This window comes from Barbus barbus (assembly GCF_936440315.1).
Source record: "Barbus barbus genome assembly, chromosome: 2".
Lineage (NCBI taxonomy): Eukaryota > Metazoa > Chordata > Actinopteri > Cypriniformes > Cyprinidae > Barbus > Barbus barbus.
Genome location: NC_136730.1, coordinates 10471977 through 10493296, shown reverse-complemented (window position 1 = coordinate 10493296; position 21320 = coordinate 10471977). Strand labels below are relative to the sequence as shown.

Sequence of the window (21320 nt, the reverse complement as noted above, 5' to 3'; positions counted from 1 at the left end):
ATTAAGCAGAAGATATTATGCTATTTAATATTTTAAAGCATAGTAATAAGAATGGTCTCTTAAAGGGGTCATATGATGCGATTTCAAGTTTTCCTTTCTCTTTGGAGTGTTACAAACTTTGTGCATAGATAAGATCCCTGAAGTTGCAAAGACTAAAGCCTCAAAACCAAAGAGATATTCTTTATGAAAGTTAAGATTCTGCCACACCCCCTAAAACAGCTCATTCAAATACGCCCCCACATGTCTACGTCACGATGTGGAAATATTTGCATAAGGCGTGGTTTCAGTAACCGCAGTAGTGATGAAGCAGCAGTGTCAGGGAGACGCTGTGTGTTTCTAGGCGAAAGCAAAAGCACTTTATTTGGCCTTCCGAAAGTAGATGCATTTAGGAATCATTAAGGTTACTTACAACAGAACAGCACAACCCAGATGTTATCAACGCATTTTATGGACGACCGTTTCGTGAACCTAAGAGAGGAGGTAATTCTGACTTTGCTATGACAATCTGGTACTTCTGAATCAGCGACTGTATGTTTTGTTATTAGTTTAAGTATTTGCTATTGACTGTTCAAATGCGGAGTTTTGCGCGTCGTGCGTGTGTTTGAGTGTGTGTAAGAGAGAGAGATGTCACATCACAGCGGCGTGTACAGCCCGTCAGAAATCGTCTTAATCGCGGTTTGTGTGCAAACACATACGAGCATCATCACTGTCTGTCACATGACTCTGTTCCCCTCTCGGGATTGAACTGACGGTAAAACTAACTACATTATTAACTGTTTTTACTGTAATTTTGAAAGCCGAAGCTAAAATCGCGCAACCAATGGTGATTAAATCTAACGATCGGTTAGCTCATATCACATCAAACCGTGCAAATTATTATTGTTATACTTTATTCTCAAATTATTAATGTTAACAACATTGCGTGACTATGAGGATAGTGTGTATTACCGTGTAGATTTCAATTTCTGTACAGTCTAATCTAATTGTCATGCCATTTGAATTTCATATGAAGAAATTCTTTTAACCCAAAAAGCAAACTATGCACCCTTTGAACTGTTTTTCTTTCAAATACAAATCTTGTATAATCCCAGGCTATCTGTAATCAGAAACACATTTCAAACTGGAATATAATTTCATTCACATGTGCTTCATAAACACATAATCCTTTCTGGATTACAATCTGCCATCAATCCACCATTTAATTATTCTAGCTGCTGTGAGAAAAGGCTAAAATTGATCCGTCACCTGCAAGATCCTCACGTGATAGCCTACTAGCCGGGACACCTTCTTTATGCCAGACATGATTGTCAGACACGAATTTCCCGCAAAAACCTACCCATACCACTCAAATTAGAAAACATTATTATAAACTAACCTTTGTGAATAGGGCTAAAGTAAGGCGACAGTTTTGAAAACTGGCTGTACTTTCTCAAATATTGATTTCGGATATGTTTTTAACCAAAAAAAAGTTATGGACTGCAGCTTTAAGAATAAGAAATGTTTCTTAAGAGCCAAACTTGGATATTAGAATGATTTCTAGCCTACTAGCCGGGACACCTTCTTTATGCCAGACATGATTGTCAGACACGAATTTCCCGCAAAAACCTACCCATACCACTCAAATTAGAAAACATTATTATAAACTAACCTTTGTGAATAGGGCTAAAGTAAGGCAACAGTTTTGAAAACTGGCTGTACTTTCTCAAATATTGATTTCGGATATGTTTTTAACCAAAAAAAAGTTATGGACTGCAGCTTTAAGAATAAGAAATGTTTCTTAAGAGCCAAACTTGGATATTAGAATGATTTCTAAAGGATGAAAAACTGGAAAATAAAAACATTATTTGCACGTTGAAAATTGGCACGTCATCGCCATTATTTTTTCATAGGTTATATGTATAATAAAACCATTAAAATCAACAAAAACCACTAAATTCTACCTAAATGTTGCATTTACTGAAATGAGACATACAATGCATATTAATATTTTTGTTGTTGCCGTTTTATTTCCTTAAAAATATATGAATGGTGAATATGAATAAACTATATAATTATATATATAAACTGATGTTTCCCTTACAGTGTGTCTTTGTGAATATATTATTATTTTCATTATTCTTCATGTTTACACATGCTGTCCTCGTCATACTGAATAACTCAACTCTGGAAAAGTTCATCACACTCACAAAAAATTTAGACAAACACACCTGACTCACCTTCCCTTGACAATGGCTGAGGATCAGTCTGTACAGTTCCAGAATGTTGGCCTGTAGGTTGGGTGGTGCGCCGCCCGGCTCAGTGCCCACAGAGAGGGTGTAGGTGTTCAGAGAGGGGTGGTGCTGCACCACATGACTGCCTGAGGAGGAGAGCTGTCTGAGCGTCTCAGCTCCAATGTCTGTATCCAAACCCTCCCTAAATCAAAACAAGCCATCAGATGAATAGGATATGGTCAAACTGTTCTATTCCAGCTTTAAACAAAATAACACCCTGCTGTCATCAAGACACTCAATGTACTGTAATTAAAATTCTTATGGATGTACTGCTTTGTTTTATTTGTTCAAGAGGCAGTGGAGAATGATCCAAATATACAAATTATTATTATGCAGCTCAATGCATATTTTCAACTCTTTTGCCAACTCAAGAGTGTTAATAATAAGATGTAATGGTTAAAATCTGGACCTAGAGCATTGACTAATACTGGGTGGAGTGATTTTTGTCACAGGAAAGCAACTGTCACTGCTGTCTGAAGCTGCATGCAGCAGATGAAAGAATAATACACAATTAGATCGCTTTAATGTCTCAGCAATGAGATTAAATGGAGCTAATGTAGACTTCCTGCTTCTCAGATGTTTCTTGTGTGGAAAAAAAAAAACACTAATAATTAGATTTTAAGGTGATTTTAGATGTCTTGAACCATACAGTGCAGGCCAGAATGATCAGAACACTAGTATTTCCACCAGCTAAAAAAAATGGGGCTATAAAAAAAAACTATACTCTCTATACTCTTAAAGTAGTCCCCAGCTATATCATAACTAGTTACCTAGCTGGGGACTACTTTCAGGCGCTGCATACTATCATTGCGCCTGCTGCACCCATGGTATGGCAGCAAAATTCCTTGATTATTACAATTAAATGACAAAACGAACGCTTGGAAATGTAAACTGATATTTCCTTCCGACACACTGTGTTGATGTGAATAAGAGGCTGTGTATAAAAGCGCATCACTCACCAGCTGAAGAGCTCCAGCAGAGCCGTATGTCCTCGAATCTGGGCGATGACCACCGGTGTGGAGCCCTGTTTATTACACAGGCTGAGGGCCTCTCGGGCCCCTGGCTGCTTGAGGAGAAACCTGGCTACTTTGAGGAGCCCGCGGCGGGCTGCGAAGTGAAGGAGGGTCTCTTGAGGTTCCAGTCCTGAAAGAGAGAAATGAGAGTGTTCATGTACAGTATGCGTGTATGAATATTTTTCTCAATATGTCCTTGTATTTAGACATTGCATAAAAAAATATCACACCAGGTTATATTCATTTTAAAAGAAAAAGAGCACAAGCACAATTTTCAAACATAATAATTCACCACACAAGTTTGTCAGACAAGGGCAAAGTATTATGATTCAGGAAAAAAGAACCAGACCAAAAATAATGTATATTACTTAAATATTTAAAAAGATTTGCCACCTGTAATTAACATCACACTGTAACTGACCTGTGAACTGTCACGTGACCATTATGAACTCAAAGGAACTGCTCTGATTACTTGGAACCTGATCTGAAATGTCATTTAGGGACGTTTATTTGGCTGCAGATACAAGCTCTGGAATATCATCCAGTACATTCTCTTCTAAACTAATGATACCCAAAAAAAAGAAAGAAAACTTTTTGGAAAAACAGTCACAGGCCAAGAATAACTGGAAATAGTTACACAAAAATATTATTAGCTCTCCAAAATCAAGTGGTTCTTATTTTTACATTATAATACATAAAATATTAAATTAAATGTGGCTGTAAATTGTAATTTTTCCATTTTATTCATTTTGTAGAGAATAAATAAATCAAGCATGATCCTGATGATCTACACTAATGCTATTACGCCCTCTAAAGGATCAACCACATCATAACTACTGTTGATACAATCCTCCAGTTTGATAATATATAAAGTCCTATTGGACGATGCAACCAGATATGAAACATCTCAACCATTGTGTCAAACTGACAACTTAATAAAGTAGATATACTTAACTTCTGGAATTAAATGGACCACATTAAAAAACAACTACAGAAGAACAGCCTGGGGTTGCACATGATGCAACAGACGATTACTTGGACCTACAACCCTATTTGAACCCACAACCTTTTGATTTCCAGGCCAGATCTAAGCGCTAGCCTCCATCAAGCTGCACTCACGTGTGTTATTTCCCAGCAGACTCCAGCCAGGGGGTAGCGTGATATGTTTGAGGGCCAGGGACAGACTCTGGTCCAGCTTTTCACACTCCTGCAGAGGGATCTGATGTTCATCCAGTAGCAGAGCCTCTTCCAGCAGATTCGCCTGCCCCACCGCGCTCACCAGGAACTGGGCCATGTCGAAGGCCAGGTCCTGCACGAAGTGTAGGTGCTCGGTAGCCAGAGTATGAATGTTACCGTCCGGTCCCGCTGAGCACAGGGTGACCAGCACCGACTCACAGCAGTTATGAGCTTCACAGAGAGGAAAAGATCATGACAGCAGTCAAACACATTCAATACAGTAGGTAATGCTGATGACTAATAAAGGGAAATGTCAAAAGGAAATAAACAGGGGGTGGGTGGGAATTGCTGAGCTGTGCTTTGCAATAAAATAAAAAAATATATATTCAATTAAAAATTAAAAATACACCAGTTAATGATTTAATTAAAATAAAATATTTAAATTACAAATAAAAAATTGCTAATTAAATAATTTTAAAAAATATATATATAAAATAAAGATTTTCGGGTTATTGTAGTACTACTGTCAGTACAGGCATAGAATTCATGTCTGCAATCATCAAATTCACTGTCAACTTTTTTTTCTTTTTTTTCCCACAATTTATCGGAAGTTGTGGCCTAATGGTTAGAGAGTCGGACTCGTAATCCAAAGGTTGCGGGTTCGAGTCTCGGGCTGGCAGGGATTGTAGGTGGGGGGAGGGAATGTCCAGCGCTCTCTCCACCCTCAATACCACGACTGAGGTGCCCTTGAGCAAGGCACCGAACCCCCAACTGCTCCCCGGGCGCCGCAGCATAAATGGCGGCTGTGCACTATGGATGGGTTAAATGCAGAGCATGAATTCCGAGTATGGGTCACCATACTTGGCTGTATGTCACTTCACTTCACTTTATTGATTAAATAACAGTATTTAGTCAGCTAGTGTTGCAATATCTCATTCCTGGCAGATACAAAAACAAGTCCTTATTGCAATGGTAGCTCATCTCCAAGATATAACTGCTGTGGCTGAAGGCTGTGGTAGGCTACAAATAGAAGTGACAGTCAGGTCTCACCACACAAAGTGGCATGTTGACAACCTCCTGGGAAAAAAGGACCAAGCCATATTTACATGTAAAAGCATTTTTAAGAATCCCAAATGTCCCCCTAGTGGTCTGGACTTCTGTTGTTTTTATCCCACTCTCTAAACAGTTCCTCAAATAACATTCATACCAACTGACATACATTGAATTAATGCTTAAAATGAAAATATCTCTCTATGCAAAATTACTACATAATTTCAGTGCACATGATTTTGAAACAGGATACCAGTTTTAGAAATATTTAACCTCCATAATATCACATATTTCAGAGTGAAACAGAATTAAGAAATCATGTAGACCCAATTTCATACAAAAAATTATTAAATATTGCAATGTTACTGGTTATTGTAATTCTTCCCTAACCCATCACTGTAAATTATTACATTTTGATGACAAGAAAATATATATATTTTTTTTTTTTGGGTTATAATGTCACACTGTAATAATGCTCACCAATGGATCCTCTGCAGTGAATGGGTGCCGTCAGAATGAGAGTCCAAACAACTGATAAAAACATCACAATAATCCAAACACGAGTCCAGTCCATCAATTAACATCTTGTGAAGTGAAAAGCTGCACGATCAACCATTATTTTTAACTATTGCTTCTTGATATAATACGAGTCCTCTTTCCATAATATTGCTGCAAAACATGTCAAAAATGGTCCTAACCAAATATGTTGGAGGAAGCGTTATGGATTATGGACTTGTATTTCGGCCGTGTTACTTTTCAATTCACAAGATGTTAATTAATGGAGTCGTGTGGATTATTATGATGTTTTTATCAGCAGTTTTGACTCTTATTCTGACGGCACCCATTCACTGCAGTGGATCCATTGGTGAACAAGTGATGTAATGCTACATTTCTGATGAAGAAACAAGCTCATCTACATCTTGGATGGAGTAAAATTGCAGAAAATGTTAATTTTTAGGTTAACAACTACTGGTATAATTAAGTAAAAGGTCAATTGTCCCGCTAACTTCAATGCAAAAGCCATATATAAGCACAAAAACTAGTTTCACAAGTGCCAAACACGGTCTCTCCCTGTAATGTCCCTCCATCAGCGGCTCATCCCCTTCACTAACTGCTGAGGCATTACACCTGACACTGAACATAATGACTGAAACACAAGACTAAGCATTACTGCGCTCCACAACATTCATTCATGCTGACTGAACATCTCCATAGAGAGCGGGTTTGCTTCAGCGACCAAACAGCCCTAAATAAACACTCATATCACTCAAACAATAAAATAAGAAAAGACTTATTCATATAGCCTAAAAATATGCCACAGAAATAGCAGATCAATTTCTCCATTGAACTCTCTCTATGGGCCTGAGCTACACCGTGTTCATCCTAACTCAATCCACCAGAGTCCTTAATAGGATCACCAAGCAAACAGGTTTTGTTGTCAGGAACAAGTGCTAGCACCTGTTTGGCCGGAGACAAACACTGTCCGCAGTGAGGACTTACATGAGGGTTAATTCATATAACATGATCTTTGATAGGAACCTATAGCTTAAAACACAGATTATGTATATGTACATGAGCTAAATGAGTAAACTGTACAGAGCGCTCATTTTTCTCTGCATTTCTTAAAAAGAGGGCAGAGGGCAGAATGTTCACCCAATTCATCTTCCCCCAACTGAGTAAACAAAAAAAGTGAAAAAGTCCCTAAATACACAGTCAGAAGAACACAGACAGTTAAACATTCATCACTAGAACTCAGTGAGCAACCACATTCCTCAACTTTAATATTTGGCAAATAAGTTAATGTGACACTTAATTTCATAATCCATCTGAAACGTGGTGTGTCATTTTTCAATGCTGAAATAATGCATCTTGCCCCAGTTTATGCAGAGAAAACTAAAATTTATAGCTTGATTTTTTTGTAAAGTGTTTTTAAAATATTGACCCACCAGCAAGCCCCTAAGTAGAGATGCACAATATATCATATCAATTATGGGCCGATGTATGCTTCTTTAACAGTATCAGCTGATATTGGATATTTAAAATATTTTATTTTAAGATAAAGCTCATTAATTACTAAATTAAAATGAAAAATAGGGCTTTAAAACATTTTTGAAACCTTTTTAAAGCACTTCAATATTAAAGCATGAACCTCTTGAAGAGCAGTTTCACTTTCACTTCAAATTGCATGTTGGCGTGAGTTGTGTGAATATACAAGTATCTATTTAAGTTTTATTTACGTGTGCTTAATTGTATTTTTTTTTTAAACAAACTAGTATAGATTTAGGCCTATCATAGCACCACTTATCGGAGATCGGCTATATATAAAAAAAAACATTTATCGTGATTTCAATACTCATGCATCCCTAATAATAACTTTGGCTCGGTCCATATGCAGTTTCTTTTTCTTTGTAGTGCTAGTGACTACTAGAGCACCAAACTTTATAGCAAACTTTATTCTAGGAAAAGCATTCCCATACTTTTTTGTCAGTCAAACCCAAGATATTTTAAGCATGTTCATTAATTTAACAACACATTTGCATTTCAATGGTTCTCTGATGCTGGTCAATGTCGTTTGACATGCAGGGAAACAATTAAATATATTTTTTTTTTTACCCCTGCAGTTCCCTCATGAACCCCAATTCGATAAACTCTGTTTTAGGAGATGTATGTAACAAAAATGGCCTTTTCAACAGAAAAAAGGTTGAGAGGTCACGGTTGGGATGCAGTTGGCTATAATGTCACAGATCTAAGGGCCCAGTAGTGTGCTCACCTGGACACACAGCCTGAAGGGTAGCATGGTTGACCTTGAGTGTGCTGGTAAGGTGTCTCTGAGCAGAGCCGGTGAACGACAGGAAGAACTGCACCTCCCCCTGTTCTCCTTCACCGAGCGCCTCATCACAGAGCTGAACTGTTAGCACACACTTGCCCTGACACAGGAAAAGAGAGAATTGTGAAACAAAATTGTGTTTATGAATAAGAATTGCATATATTATTGGGCAAAAGCACAAACAAAGTGCCAAACTGATCCAAGCTTCCACCTGCTCCAAAACCTTTTTATTGAATGACATGTTCATATTCTGCATTTTCAGCAAACTTGATCATTAATCTACGGTTGAAAAAAAAAAAAAAAAGAATTTCTACATGATTTATTAGACAGTGGCACTTGATGAATGTGAAAGGTTTGCAAAAAGTATACTTTCCTTGCTTTTAAATGGAACATTTCATATATTTTTAACCCAAGAACTCAATGAAAGTCAAACGCAATGAAAAATAACTGAAGTTGTGGTTACAACAGGATATCACACTCATGGTGGTCTGCACAGATTAGCACAGATAGCATTGAGAATTTAACAGCACACATCCTTGATGTTCTACATGAGAAGCTCTCCTCCTTATGTGACACGTTCACAAATTAACTCAGAAAAAAAAACATCTATATAAATAATATTCAAACAACATGTTCACAGTTTTGCTCAGTGGCCAACGGAACCACCACTGCAAAAGCCATTATGAATTTATACTGTGACTATCACATATTAGTCATGCATTCTTACAAATAAAGGTTCTAATTAGAATCAAAATGTATTTCCTATTTTAATAGGACAATTGCGCAGGAAAATATCAAATGGAATTCTGAAAAAAAATAAAAAGTCATACTTCTATTTATTAAATCAACCAATGAAAAAGTTATTTATAAAGTTACAAAAAGGTTTTTATTTCACAGTTTCCACAAAAACATTAAGCAGCTCAGCGGTTTTCAACCCCAGTAATAATATAATAAATGTTTCTTGCGTAGCAAACCATCATTTTAGAATGATTTCTGAAGGATCATGTGACACTGAAGGCTGGCGTTATGATGCTGAAAATTCAGCTTTGCATCACAGGAATAAATTCCATCCTAAAATATATTTAAATGGAAAACAATTATTTTAAATTGTAATAATATTTCATAATATTACTGTTTTACTGTATTTTAGATCACATAAATACAGCCCCGGTGAGCATAAGAGACTTATTTCAAAAACATAATTAAATCTAAGGATAAAAAAACATAAATAAATAAAAGCCATAAAAGTGCCATTGGGATTTAAGGGTGGCTTTGAAGAAATACTGTAAAAAGCAACACTGTAACATTTCATAGTTAAAGAATACAGAAACGAATGTGCGGATCTTAAGAGCTTTTTAAACTTTTAAGAACATAAATCTCCATTGAACCATGACATAATCAACTCAAGAAACCAATAAAGTAGAATTGATAAGCAGAGTGTTCATTCCTGAACTTAAAGTGCTAGAAAGAAGCATTAAAACTCTTTGGTTCATGGCACTGTCCTTTGCATTACAGCAACAGAAAGGATATTTGAGTTTGGATGGAGGCTGTCCTATTGTACGATTGACAATCAGATAAAATGGAAGAAATCTGAGCTGCATACTGACTCCTGAAATGATTTCAGGAGAAGAAAGAGATCTATGGGAATAAAGACACAATGAGGGGTGTCACACATACTTCTGTGCTCAAAACCGTCCTAATCCGTCCTCTATCACTATCACCATTGTATCCATTCATCTCAGTCCATTGGATAATCTAATATCATTTCAGCAGTTAATTACAGACATTAACACAAAGATAAGTATCTTTGAACCCTCATCGGATTTCACAGCAGTGGAGGGAAAATCCCTTCTCTTTGTTGACTGTACGCCGTACGTCAGATGGGCTTCTTGTGATAGTAACACTATCCCGGTCATACATCCTTCCCGCTGCTCGACTCACTTTCTGTTCTAGTAAGGCGCTGACAGTCATATTCCCCTTCAGGATCTAGATTAGCCATATTCCCTATAGGAAGCATTCAATCAGGGGTCACCGTTATCCTGAATGAGAATTTTATTGATGTTTCAAGATCTGTGTTGCAGTCGACTGAAAGGACAGCACACTTTGAGCAGACTGGCGAAGCCAAATGGTTTTTAACTGGGTTCTGCTTATATTATTGCAGAAAATGTACGTGTTAAAATACTCTCCTATTTCAGCTTTATGTGCAGAGACAACTATAAGCAAGACATCCGTTAATTGATCTGTTTGAGCATCTTGATTTCTTACTTTTTATCTGATCAGTCGTACCATAGGACATCCTTGTGGTCTATGGAGGGTCAGAGAGCTCTCAGATTTCATCAACGATATCATAATTTGTGCTCCGAAGAAGAACGAATGTCTTACGGGTTTTGGAACAACATGAGGGTGAGTAATTAATGACAGAATTTTCATTTTTGGGTGAACCAACCCTTTAAACACACACACACGATTCTGTCTTGTTAAAAACAAATGCATCGCCATCCATAAAAGATTTGACTGAGCAAATAAAGAGAAATGCAAAATAAGCATAGATAATACTTACATATAATGGGGCTTGACAAGGACTAAGTTTCATGACTCTGGATACTGAAAAGATAAAAAAAAAAAAAAAAAATTCAGTGCAAATCAGATAAACCAGAATACTGATGCTGCTTTCAGCCCAATTATAAAAGGTTTATAACTCGATAGGTTTGAGCATGAAAATAGCCTCAGCAACTGTGGAACCAATTCAAATTAGCACCTCTACAGACAATATAACAGCTGTCTGATAAACGGCACTTCAGGCCTAAAAGATATTCATGAGTGTGTGTGACTCACACCTTCAGTCTCAGTGAGTGCAGGACATGCTAAAATCCACTGCTAACTCACAGGCCTGTAATGAGCAGAAAAGTGATGCATTTAAATGTTTAAGGGAAGAACACGCTCATGGGTGAATCTCACGAAACATGTCAAAATGATGTCCTGGTCATATTTCACTCCAAAAATCAAAAGAAAGAGACAGGACATTATATTCTGAAAAAAAAAAAAAAACATCCTGATGCATTACGTTAATCATAAGTTGGTATGGAAGTGTGCTTAATTTACATGAAAATAGTGTCACAATAAATTAAAAGAAATCTTTGTCCTAAAAGTATAGGCTTAATTTTTCTTCATGCAGAATATTTTTAGTTTTGGATATTTTTAAGCAGCTTCATAGAATACGCAAATTCTTTAATTATCAAACAGTCTTACATGCAATCCATCGGCCATCCATTCTTTCACTGGTTAAAACAGCGCTGCTATATTTAAGGAATTACTGACTAGATGCGCATGATCATTGCGTTCGATATTTCGCCCAGCCCTAATATGTATATGTGTGTGTATATACTGTATGTGTGGGCATGTATACACATACATACACACACACATACATACACACACACACATCCACACACGCACGCATACATACACGCGCACACACACACAAACACACACACATACATACATAGTGTGTATGTGCGCTGTGCAGGTCAAATATACCATTCTTATCCATACAGAATGAGAGTGAAACACCTGGCTGAACCTGTATGCAGTAATGATCAGTGAAACTGCCTTTAAGTTGTCTAACATTTCAATTTAATTCACCTGCTGTAAGATGATATATACATAAGCTCATACCGTAAATACTTGTCGATGCGAGTTCATCTACATCAAAGGAGAAACATGGCTTCCCACCTTGAGGTGTGGCTCTTCTGGGTTCCTTTCATAATGTTCTATTGCACAAAGAGCAATGCCATGCAGCAACAATTTAAAAGGGGAAGTTGTTTCATCACACAGGCACTGAAACACTTTGCTGATGTGACAAGAGCAAAGATCAAATATAGATTTCCTCCCAGCTGAAATGGTTAAGGAAACCTCTTTCTCTGACACCTGCATATTCATAATGAACAATACTGACTTCATAAGGACGGAAGGAAATAAGCAGACCTGGAGACAAACTGAGTTTGACCCTACAGCATGGGCATTATATGAACTGACTGAGGCAAAGCTGTTCAAATTGTAATTACATTATTTAAAAATTTACTGCAAAAGGATAGGAGTTAAATCTCAAGTTTGAGCACTAGAGAATTGCTGAAAACTCTATCAGCATGTTTGACCCTAAAGCGAGGCACTCCAACGCATGATGATCCATGAGGACCCTGCAATTAATGTCTTTAAGGCCTTTTTGAATTACATGCATCTGCAAAATGACAAATTATAATAATTCGATCTGACCTAATAATCAGTGCAAGATGCTCATAATCTGAATTATGAGAACATTACTATGTGTCAAATCTCTGAATGGAGGCTCAAGAGGATTATGAGGGCTTTGGGTTAGGGTAAACCTCAGTGATCAGCAGAGTGCAATTTCCTATGGATGTTTGTGCAGCAAAATACAGCACAGTCAATGTTTAAAACAGGCAATAACATGTAGTAGCCTTGGTAGAGTAGAAATAATCAGGTCTGCATTAGTGCCTCAGGTGTGAATGTTTAATTAGCCAAAGTCTAAAATGTTGCTGAAGTAGCAGCTGTTGTTGTTTTGCTTTTTAATCTTTTTTGCCCCCAAATGATACATTTTATGCATGTATCTTACTAACCACAAACAAATGTCTTTGAATTTGAGTCTGTGGAATTCGGGATTAAATGATTGTGCAGCGATTTTATCAAATACAGACATGTTTGCGTATAAAAAAAGTTGTGATCTGCATTAATATATCATAAATTGCTCATGCAAAAAGGAATCCGTGCATTTGTGGATCAGGAGACACATGTGCATTTATTGACATCTTGTTTGCATTAATCTTGTTTGGTTCATTTGGATTTTGAGACTTCATTTTCGCAGTTTGCAGCATTTCATGACGCCCACACACAAAACTACCAATGAACAAAGCCCAGTGCAATTCATTAACGTGTACATGATCTGAAAAATTTGCAAATGCGCATCACTATACTGAAACAAATGCTTTTCAGCCAGTGTCTGCAGAGTTAAGATTTACATCAATGTGCAGCATTTTGTTCAAATAGAGACTTATTTTTGAATACAAATGTTATAGTTTGTATTAAACTATCATAATTTGTGCATGTAGCGATTAATATGTGCATTTGTGGATCAGGCGACGCACGTGCATTCATTCACATGTCTTCTGAGTCGATTCTATTTGATTCATTTGAATTTTGAGACTTTTCTGAAATTCAACGGCACGTTGTCAGTTATTCCTTCCTTGTATTATTATAATAATAATAATTATTATTATTATTATTATTATTATTATCATCATCATCATTAAAGGGCTATTATAGTCGCTCATTTAAGCCATTAGTAATTGCACGTGTATATTCAATTAATTAAACTATTACATTAATTTAAACTGTGCTATATTAAAACAATGAGCCTTTTATAGGCGATAGCATAAAGCCTGCTGGCTAAAGGAATGACAACGAATGTTTAGGGAAAAATAGCTAGAACACATTTTATTTAGGCCTACTTATTACTAAACTGGTTTCTGAGTTAGTGTCGGCTGCAAAGATGAAGTTGACAATGCTGATTCGCCATTTGTTTATAAGTAGCCTATAAATAGCGTCTAATTACTATTTACACTTATTGCAAAGATCTGCTACTTTTACCGCATGCATAGAATGGCTATTTTCACAGTGTTAAAGCAAATCTGTAAAAATGCTGCTGTTGTTGCTTAGTGTAAATAGAATATATCATATTTTCACTTAATGTAAAGCATCTATGGATATTTGTACTTATAATAGTGTAAACAGCATCTATCCATGCAGTCTAATATCATCCCATAGTAATTAAACTATTTATTGTTCAGGGTGCTGTGTTATTAAAGAAATAGTTCATCCGTAAAATGAAAATTTGCTGAAAATATACTCACTCTCTCAGGCTATCCAAGATTTAAATGAGTTTGTTTTCCATCAGTGCAAATTTTGAAAAATGTAACATTGCATCACTTGCTCACCAACGGATCTTCTGCAGTGAATGGGTGCTATCAGAATGAGAGTCCAAACATCTGATAAAAACATTACAGTAATCCACACGACTTCAGTCCATCTACTGACATCTGGTGAAGTGAAAAGCTGTGCGTTCGTAAGAAACAAATCCTTTATAAAGGTGTTTCTTCCAGTGGAAAAAAAAGTCCACCCATTGTTGTCCTCTCATCCACAGCTATATTTGTTTCAAACTGTTTTGGACTGTTGATTTGCTTGTAGACGGTGCATATTTCTCGCCTGATTCTGAAAAGACTACTTTTTCACTGGAGAAAGCAATATTATAGATAGACTTGTGGATGGATGCAATGGTTTAAAGTTAAAAACATCTTAATGATGAAGTTGTTTCTTACAAGCACGCAGCTTTTAGCTTCACAAGATGTCTTGTTTTTATCAGCTGTTTGATCTCTCATTTTGACGGCACCCATTCACTGCAGAGGATCCATTGATGAGCAAGTGATGTAATGATAAATTTCTCCAAATCTGTTCTAGTGAAGAAACTAATTCTTCTAAGTTGGTCATACCACCCACTCCTAGTATGAATAGCCAAATAAACAGGTTTAGAATATGGGTAAGGCAGTATTTTTGTGCATTTCAGGCATTATTCAGAATGGAACTGAAACATACAACATATGACCAAGTTCAATGCAATCGCTTGCCAATTATGTGAGCAAAAACTTGATCGGGCTATATCGAAAATTGTACGGCATCAGGTAAATAGCTCTGTTTTTGTTGTGGTGTGACGGTGTTGAAGCACATGGAACAGCAACACTCAATAGTGACATCTGATACTGTCCCTCACTGACACCCGATCGTGACAATACTGAGCCTGCTTCGTTTTTACATGTGAGAAAAGACTTGGCAAGATCAGCCTGTATAAACACTGGAAAGTACTAAGAAGAAATAACAAACAGAAATTGCAGTCATTGACTTGAGTATCAAGAGTCATTAAGAATGCAATATTTTTAAATTGTCCTTCTGGGTGTGGAAACTAAGAGTTATTAAATGTCAACTGAGACATCAAGCTTGTTTTATTACTCTGACCTGAAAAGACCACACCTTCTGATCAGTGCACGTTTTGAAGTGGTTCCGGATCTACTGCATTTCAAAAGCTGTGTGGAATTCGTGAACTGTCTGTAGTCTATGTAGTTCTCCAGAGAGCCACATTAGTAATGCTTGAGTGAGTGACAATGTGTGTTTTGGGCGAGGGCCACAGCTGAAAGGTGTGGAGGTGGAGCTTGATGTTTAACTGCTTGGTTAATTTCCATAGCAACAATGATTGACACTTCAAAGCGTGAGGACCTCTGTTCTATCCAAGACCATGAGATAAACGTTAAAGCTGGAAAACCGCAGCATATTTATCAGCATAGCCATTGAAAACCATCTGTTTAATCAAGATCTCGACCTGCTTAGACAAACAGCACTTTTATTCATCAAACACTACTATTCAAACGCTTCGGGTCAGCAAGATTTTTTTTATAGAAATGTATACTTTTATTCAGCAAGGACACGTTAAAGGTGGGGTAAGTGATTTCTGGTAGCCAATGTTGACATTTGAAATCACCAAAACAAACACGCCCCTACCCCAAAAGGGTCTCACCCCTATTTTGATAGCTCCACCCCACACATACTTGCGGCAACGATTAGTTCTGTGAAACAAAGCAAAACCAATGTTACTCACCGATCAAGAAGAAACAAAGCAACCTTGGCATCCCATCACAGGCCTTCCCGCTCCTCGAGTTCTCTACAGCGCTGGAAAGCTGATCTGATATTTACACGGGTCCTTCTTCTTGCCTTATTGTTTTCCATCCGCCATCTCTATCTTTCTGTCGTCGCTCGGCTAATGTCCGTCATGTGCACTGATGAGTGCTCTCTCCTCGTATCATGAGTAGACACGCCCCTTACTGCTGATTGGCTACACGTTTGCTTTGGTACTAGCCCGGCTCAGTTTTCTAATGCGTTTTTGAAAAAGTGCATACCCCACCTTTAAATTTATCCACTTTGTATTTATCAAAGGATCCTAAAAAAATTATTAGAGTTTATTAGAATTTTAAATAGTAATAATATCTAGCTAATTTTCCTGTATTTTTGATCAAATAAATGCAGCCTTCACCTTTAAAAAATAAAGGTTCCAAAAGGGAGTTTTTGCAGAGATGCCATAAAAAAACTTTGTATAAACTTTATTGTCAGACAAAGTTTGAATTTTGTCTTGCATTACAGCATGTTCTTTCACAATTTCTACCAAAGATCACCAGATTTTACAATCTCACATAACCAAATAAAAGATTTTGCAATAGACACTACAGAGAAAGAAAAACATGATGCATGGAATTTTGATGCCTTGTTCAATTCTAGCACAGCTTAAAGCAATAAAGTGTGTTTTATTTAGTCTCATTTCATTAAATCTTGGGACTTTGTAGCGCCGATTAGATGCCAAAAGTACAAATTCATTATTCAGCACATGATTCGAGTCAGAAACAATGCTATTAGCCAGCCTTATAAGACAAAATAACTCATATACCTTTAAGGCTGCCCTCAATCTTTGAGCAAATTTTTATTTTGATGTTTTTAACCTAACAAACTCATGATCATAGACATAAAGAACAGTATTTTCAGCACCCAAAAGAACCTTTCAGTAAACAGTTCCTAAAAGAACAATGTTTTTCTTGGTGCAAAGAACATTTTAATAATCTTAAGACCCCTTTTCTACTATAAAGAACCTTTTGTGCAAAGGAAAGTTTCCACAAATATATTAAAGATTCTTCGCGGAACCATAGAAGCCAATAATAAAGATACTTTATTTTTAGTAATGTTTTTCAAAAACACTGAAAAATCTTACCGACCCCAAACATTTAAACGGTAATGTATAATACACTAGTTCCAGCTTGTGGTTCACTCAGGCTCCTGTAGGTACATCTTTGCACTTCATGTGACATATGACTGTAGGACATAACTTTAAACCTGAAACACTACTAAAAGGCACCTTTAATTAAATTCTAAATTCACTGTCTGCTGCCAATCACACAGCTCAATTTGCTCTTTTACTGGCTCAGAACTCATGCCGCAGGTTTATAATACATAAATTTCATATGCATTCCTCTTCACATTTTAACAAACTCCTCGGATGACATCTTACCTCAGATCTTGAGAACTCCAAGCAGAGTCCAGCAGAGCTCATAGACCCATTATTTCAGAATATTACGTGAATCAAACAAACCAAAAAGCACACCTGAATCTTCATGCATCTCCAGTGCATGGCAAGTTAGGTCACAGCGCTGATTAATGCGAGCTAAATGCGGCTTTGTGTTTGGCAGCAGATAAGAGCCGTGTGATGTCATGGGTGGGGGAGGACGAGGAGGCTGTGGCTCAGGTGTCTGTTTCCAAGAGCACTTGAGTAACAGAGGCCCCTGCTGCTCGCTGTGCCGCCTGATGCCTGTCTGGTTAATGTTCTCCTACCTGATGCTCTCAAAACCTGCTGTTTGGTCCTGCTGTTTTACTCCCTCAGGAAACGGTTACCCTATTTATAGGTTAACATTTACCTGTATTGCCTTTCTGACGACACATTTTTAACCCTGGCAAGATAACATAACTAATCAATAACAAAAATCGATTGGTCAGTCCACCAGAGATTGAGAAACTAAGCTTCAAGGAAATGTTTTTGCTTTAGTGGTTTGACTTTCAATTAAACCAATGAATTTTCATTTGATATCACAATACATGAGCCAATTAATTAAATAAACAAACTTCCATCTAGAGGTAAGCCCAAGTTTCAGACATAGCTGGGTTAAACCGCATAAAAGAACTCAAAAGAAAACCTGAATAAACTTTTTACAAAACTTAAATTATGAATACAGAGACTATAATCATTTACTATCATTATAGATATTACTGTGCTTTTAAACAGTATATTTTTTTTGTATCATTTTATTGTGGATTTAAAAATTTCACAATTTTAGGCCTTAAAAATATAAATAATAAAACACAAAGAAAAAAAGTATTGAAAAATCAGCATGCTGCAATTTTCAGAATGTATTTTGTATGAACACTTATTAAATACTAGGTTTTGTGCACCTGTTGAGTCAAATTTAGTTTCCTTATAAATGCTAAGCCGCCTGACAGTAAACATGTGGAAATATAAAATGTTTGCACTGTTAAAAGCACGTCTATAATAATGCATGCCGTGTGAATCCAGAAAGTACAACTAAACAAAAGCTGTCAAGCGTTCACACGCCTATTTCTCCAAGTATGCATGAAATAAACCACTTACCTCTTCACTTTAGGACGCATCGGGATGCAAATAAACTGAAAACAGGTCAGAAGAAATCCATGTTTCATGATACTCTCTGAGGAAACATATTAACCGTGATCTTTAACCAGCGGGAGGCAAACGCAGATGACCAAAAAACTCCTTTTTTTTTTTTTGCTTCTTCCAAGCGGTGGCCCAGAAATCCGACTCCACCATTGAGACGCATTAAAATCTTAACTCGTTTTTTTCCTTACTACAGACGTTTGTACACTGAAAAGCATAATCATTTATATTTATTATTTATAAGGAATATCATTTGACAGTCAAACAGAAATCTGCTCAAGTAATCTCTATAAAATGATCATATTTTATTCTGTAATCACAATCGACTGTGATTGGTCCATCTTGATCAGCGATGAGAAAATTATCAGGCATCAGCAGCGGTTTGAATAATAATTTACCCCCGAGTAATGAGACTGGGAAACATTGCTATACAGTGCACTGAAAGTATCCAGTAAATATATAAAATGTAAAAAATATATATATATCTATTATTTAGACCAATCGTACCTTGACCAATCACAGACAAGCTCCGTCTAAGCCACGCCCTGCTGAATTCTTTCAGGAAACATCGGTGTGCGTCTCTCTACTAGAGACGTTTCAGGAGTTTGGTTTCTAATACTGGTAAATTTGGATCATATTATAGCTTATTTTGCCTCATGCACTCACAATCTAATTAGTTTTTTTGTTTGAGGATGTTAACAGCTGCAGGATTTGTCTTCAGCAGGTGTTTTATAGTTTGTTGTGCCACCCCCTGGCGATAAATTATTATATATTTTTTTTAAATAAATAGACTGCATCTTAAAAACTCATAATGATATCTAGACGTGAGAGTAATTCACTTGCCAATTTGAGGACAATTTAAGCCATAAGTGGGAAACAGTTGATCATTTGGACAAAACAAATAATGTTAGAAAGAATATGCTTCTAAATAGCCTATATATTCATTCTGTTGATGTCCTATAAATATTCATTCGTTCAGTTTAGGGCTGTCAAAGTTAAAGATATTATTAAAATACATTTATCGTAATTATTTTTTTGTTTACAATCACTAAATGTAATTATTTCATTCTCCTTTCTGGGCAGAAGCCAATACATTAATTGCTACAATACATTAATACATGCATTTAATTTTATTATTATTTATTCTTTTTTAAATATTCTTCTATATTGCACTAATACGTTAATTTAATTTTCTTATTAGGCTATTTGTTCTTTTTAAAATATTCTTCTATATGTCTTCTTTTCTTATAAAAAAAAAAATCTAATTTTTTTCTGTGAAAATAGGAATTAATCTTAAATTGAATTAAATTTAGCTCTTAATTAAAAACAAATATTTTCCAAATAATATTTGAACAAGTTTAGTAAAATGAGAATGTAATGTATGTTAACAATATATTAATAATATTACATTTCAAATATTTTTGTTACACAATAAAAATTAATTTTAGCACATCCAAATATACAGCTATCAACAGGGTCCCCAAAAGGGGATCATTATATTCTGGGTCCTTAAAAGGTTTATCAAAACATATCCAAGATATCTTACAATGAGAGTCTAGATGAAAAGAGAAACAGTCGAAAAGTGCTGACACTATTAACCCTTAACTATTAACCCTTTAAAAACATACTATTTGCATATATAGTGAGGCATTGCTTGTGTGCATTGTGAATGGAAGTTCAGGAGTCTCTGAATAATGAGCTTCATGATCCTCAATGAATTGTCTCCAGTGCGTTCAGAAAGCCTCGGCGACCCTTCTCTCCCCCCAGCAGAGTTCTGGTGTTAGATAAATAAGGAAACACTGAAAGAAAAGTCTCTTCACTGTGTGTCACGCTGAACTGCACTTCAGCGCGCTTGCAATAGCCAGAGTAGGGGGAAACGTGAAGTGAATCTCAATATGCCATCTGCAGTCCGTCGCTCCCAGTCTGCCACCAATGAAGAGAGATGGGAAACAAGCTTGGCACAATGAAGTACATTGCCAGCTTTGTCCCATCACAAAAGCTGTTTTGTACATTGAAGGACTTGCTGGAGGAGGAAAGTAGCGGTGACAGGGTGGGCTGGCAGACTCGGCCAGCTATGTCAAAGTTGATTCATGCAGAGTTGGAAAGTTTTCCGGTTGTTAGTGATGTTGTTGTGTTTTCCACTTTATTATGCATTTAAATATTGCTACTGTTGAATATTTAAAAAGACCTTTATGGTTATAAATGATCCAAAGGTTTCAGCTAAACAAATTTTATGTTAGCTGTAGAATGTCATTTTTAGGAAACAGTGCCCTTTTGTTTGCGTCACTCATTATATTTAACTTATTTTAACATTACTTATTTTTGTTTGATAGATCTGAGTCTGTTTTGTGTGTGATGCAAAAAGAAATGGAATTTGTTGTTGTCATTTCCCTGTCTTCCTGATCAATATCAATATTTTGTGATATTTCTCTCGTAAAAATAATGCGTTGATGTTTCTAGCATCATGTTTAAAGGTGTGCACATTATTTTTATTATGTTTTTTATTCCAAATACACTACCGTTCAAATGTTTAGGGTTGCTAAAATCTTTTTTGAAGGTTTTCGTCTCTTATGCTAACCAAGCCATCTTTGCTCAGTCAAAAACATAGAAATATTGTGAAATAATATTATAGTTTAAAA

At 36.4% G+C, this 21320-nt stretch overlaps 1 protein-coding gene across 3 annotated transcripts in view; it reads right to left on the bottom strand.

Annotated features, from left to right (window-relative positions):
• LOC306842848 (A-kinase anchor protein 13-like) overlaps positions 1–18737 on the bottom strand; it is a 68108-nt gene extending 49371 nt beyond the window's left edge. For all 3 annotated transcript variants that reach the window (XM_079373988.1, XM_079373989.1, XM_079373990.1), the window contains exons 1-6: positions 18640–18737; positions 10897–10940; positions 8280–8436; positions 4403–4690; positions 3230–3413; positions 2217–2412 (exon numbers count right to left, since the gene is read on the bottom strand). In XM_079373988.1, the coding sequence (XP_079230114.1) occupies positions 2217–2412; positions 3230–3413; positions 4403–4690; positions 8280–8436; positions 10897–10929 (858 nt within the window). In that variant the 5' untranslated portion in view covers positions 10930–10940; positions 18640–18737. The remainder of the gene's footprint in view (positions 1–2216; positions 2413–3229; positions 3414–4402; positions 4691–8279; positions 8437–10896; positions 10941–18639) is intronic.
• Positions 18738–21320: the final 2583 nt, after the last annotated feature.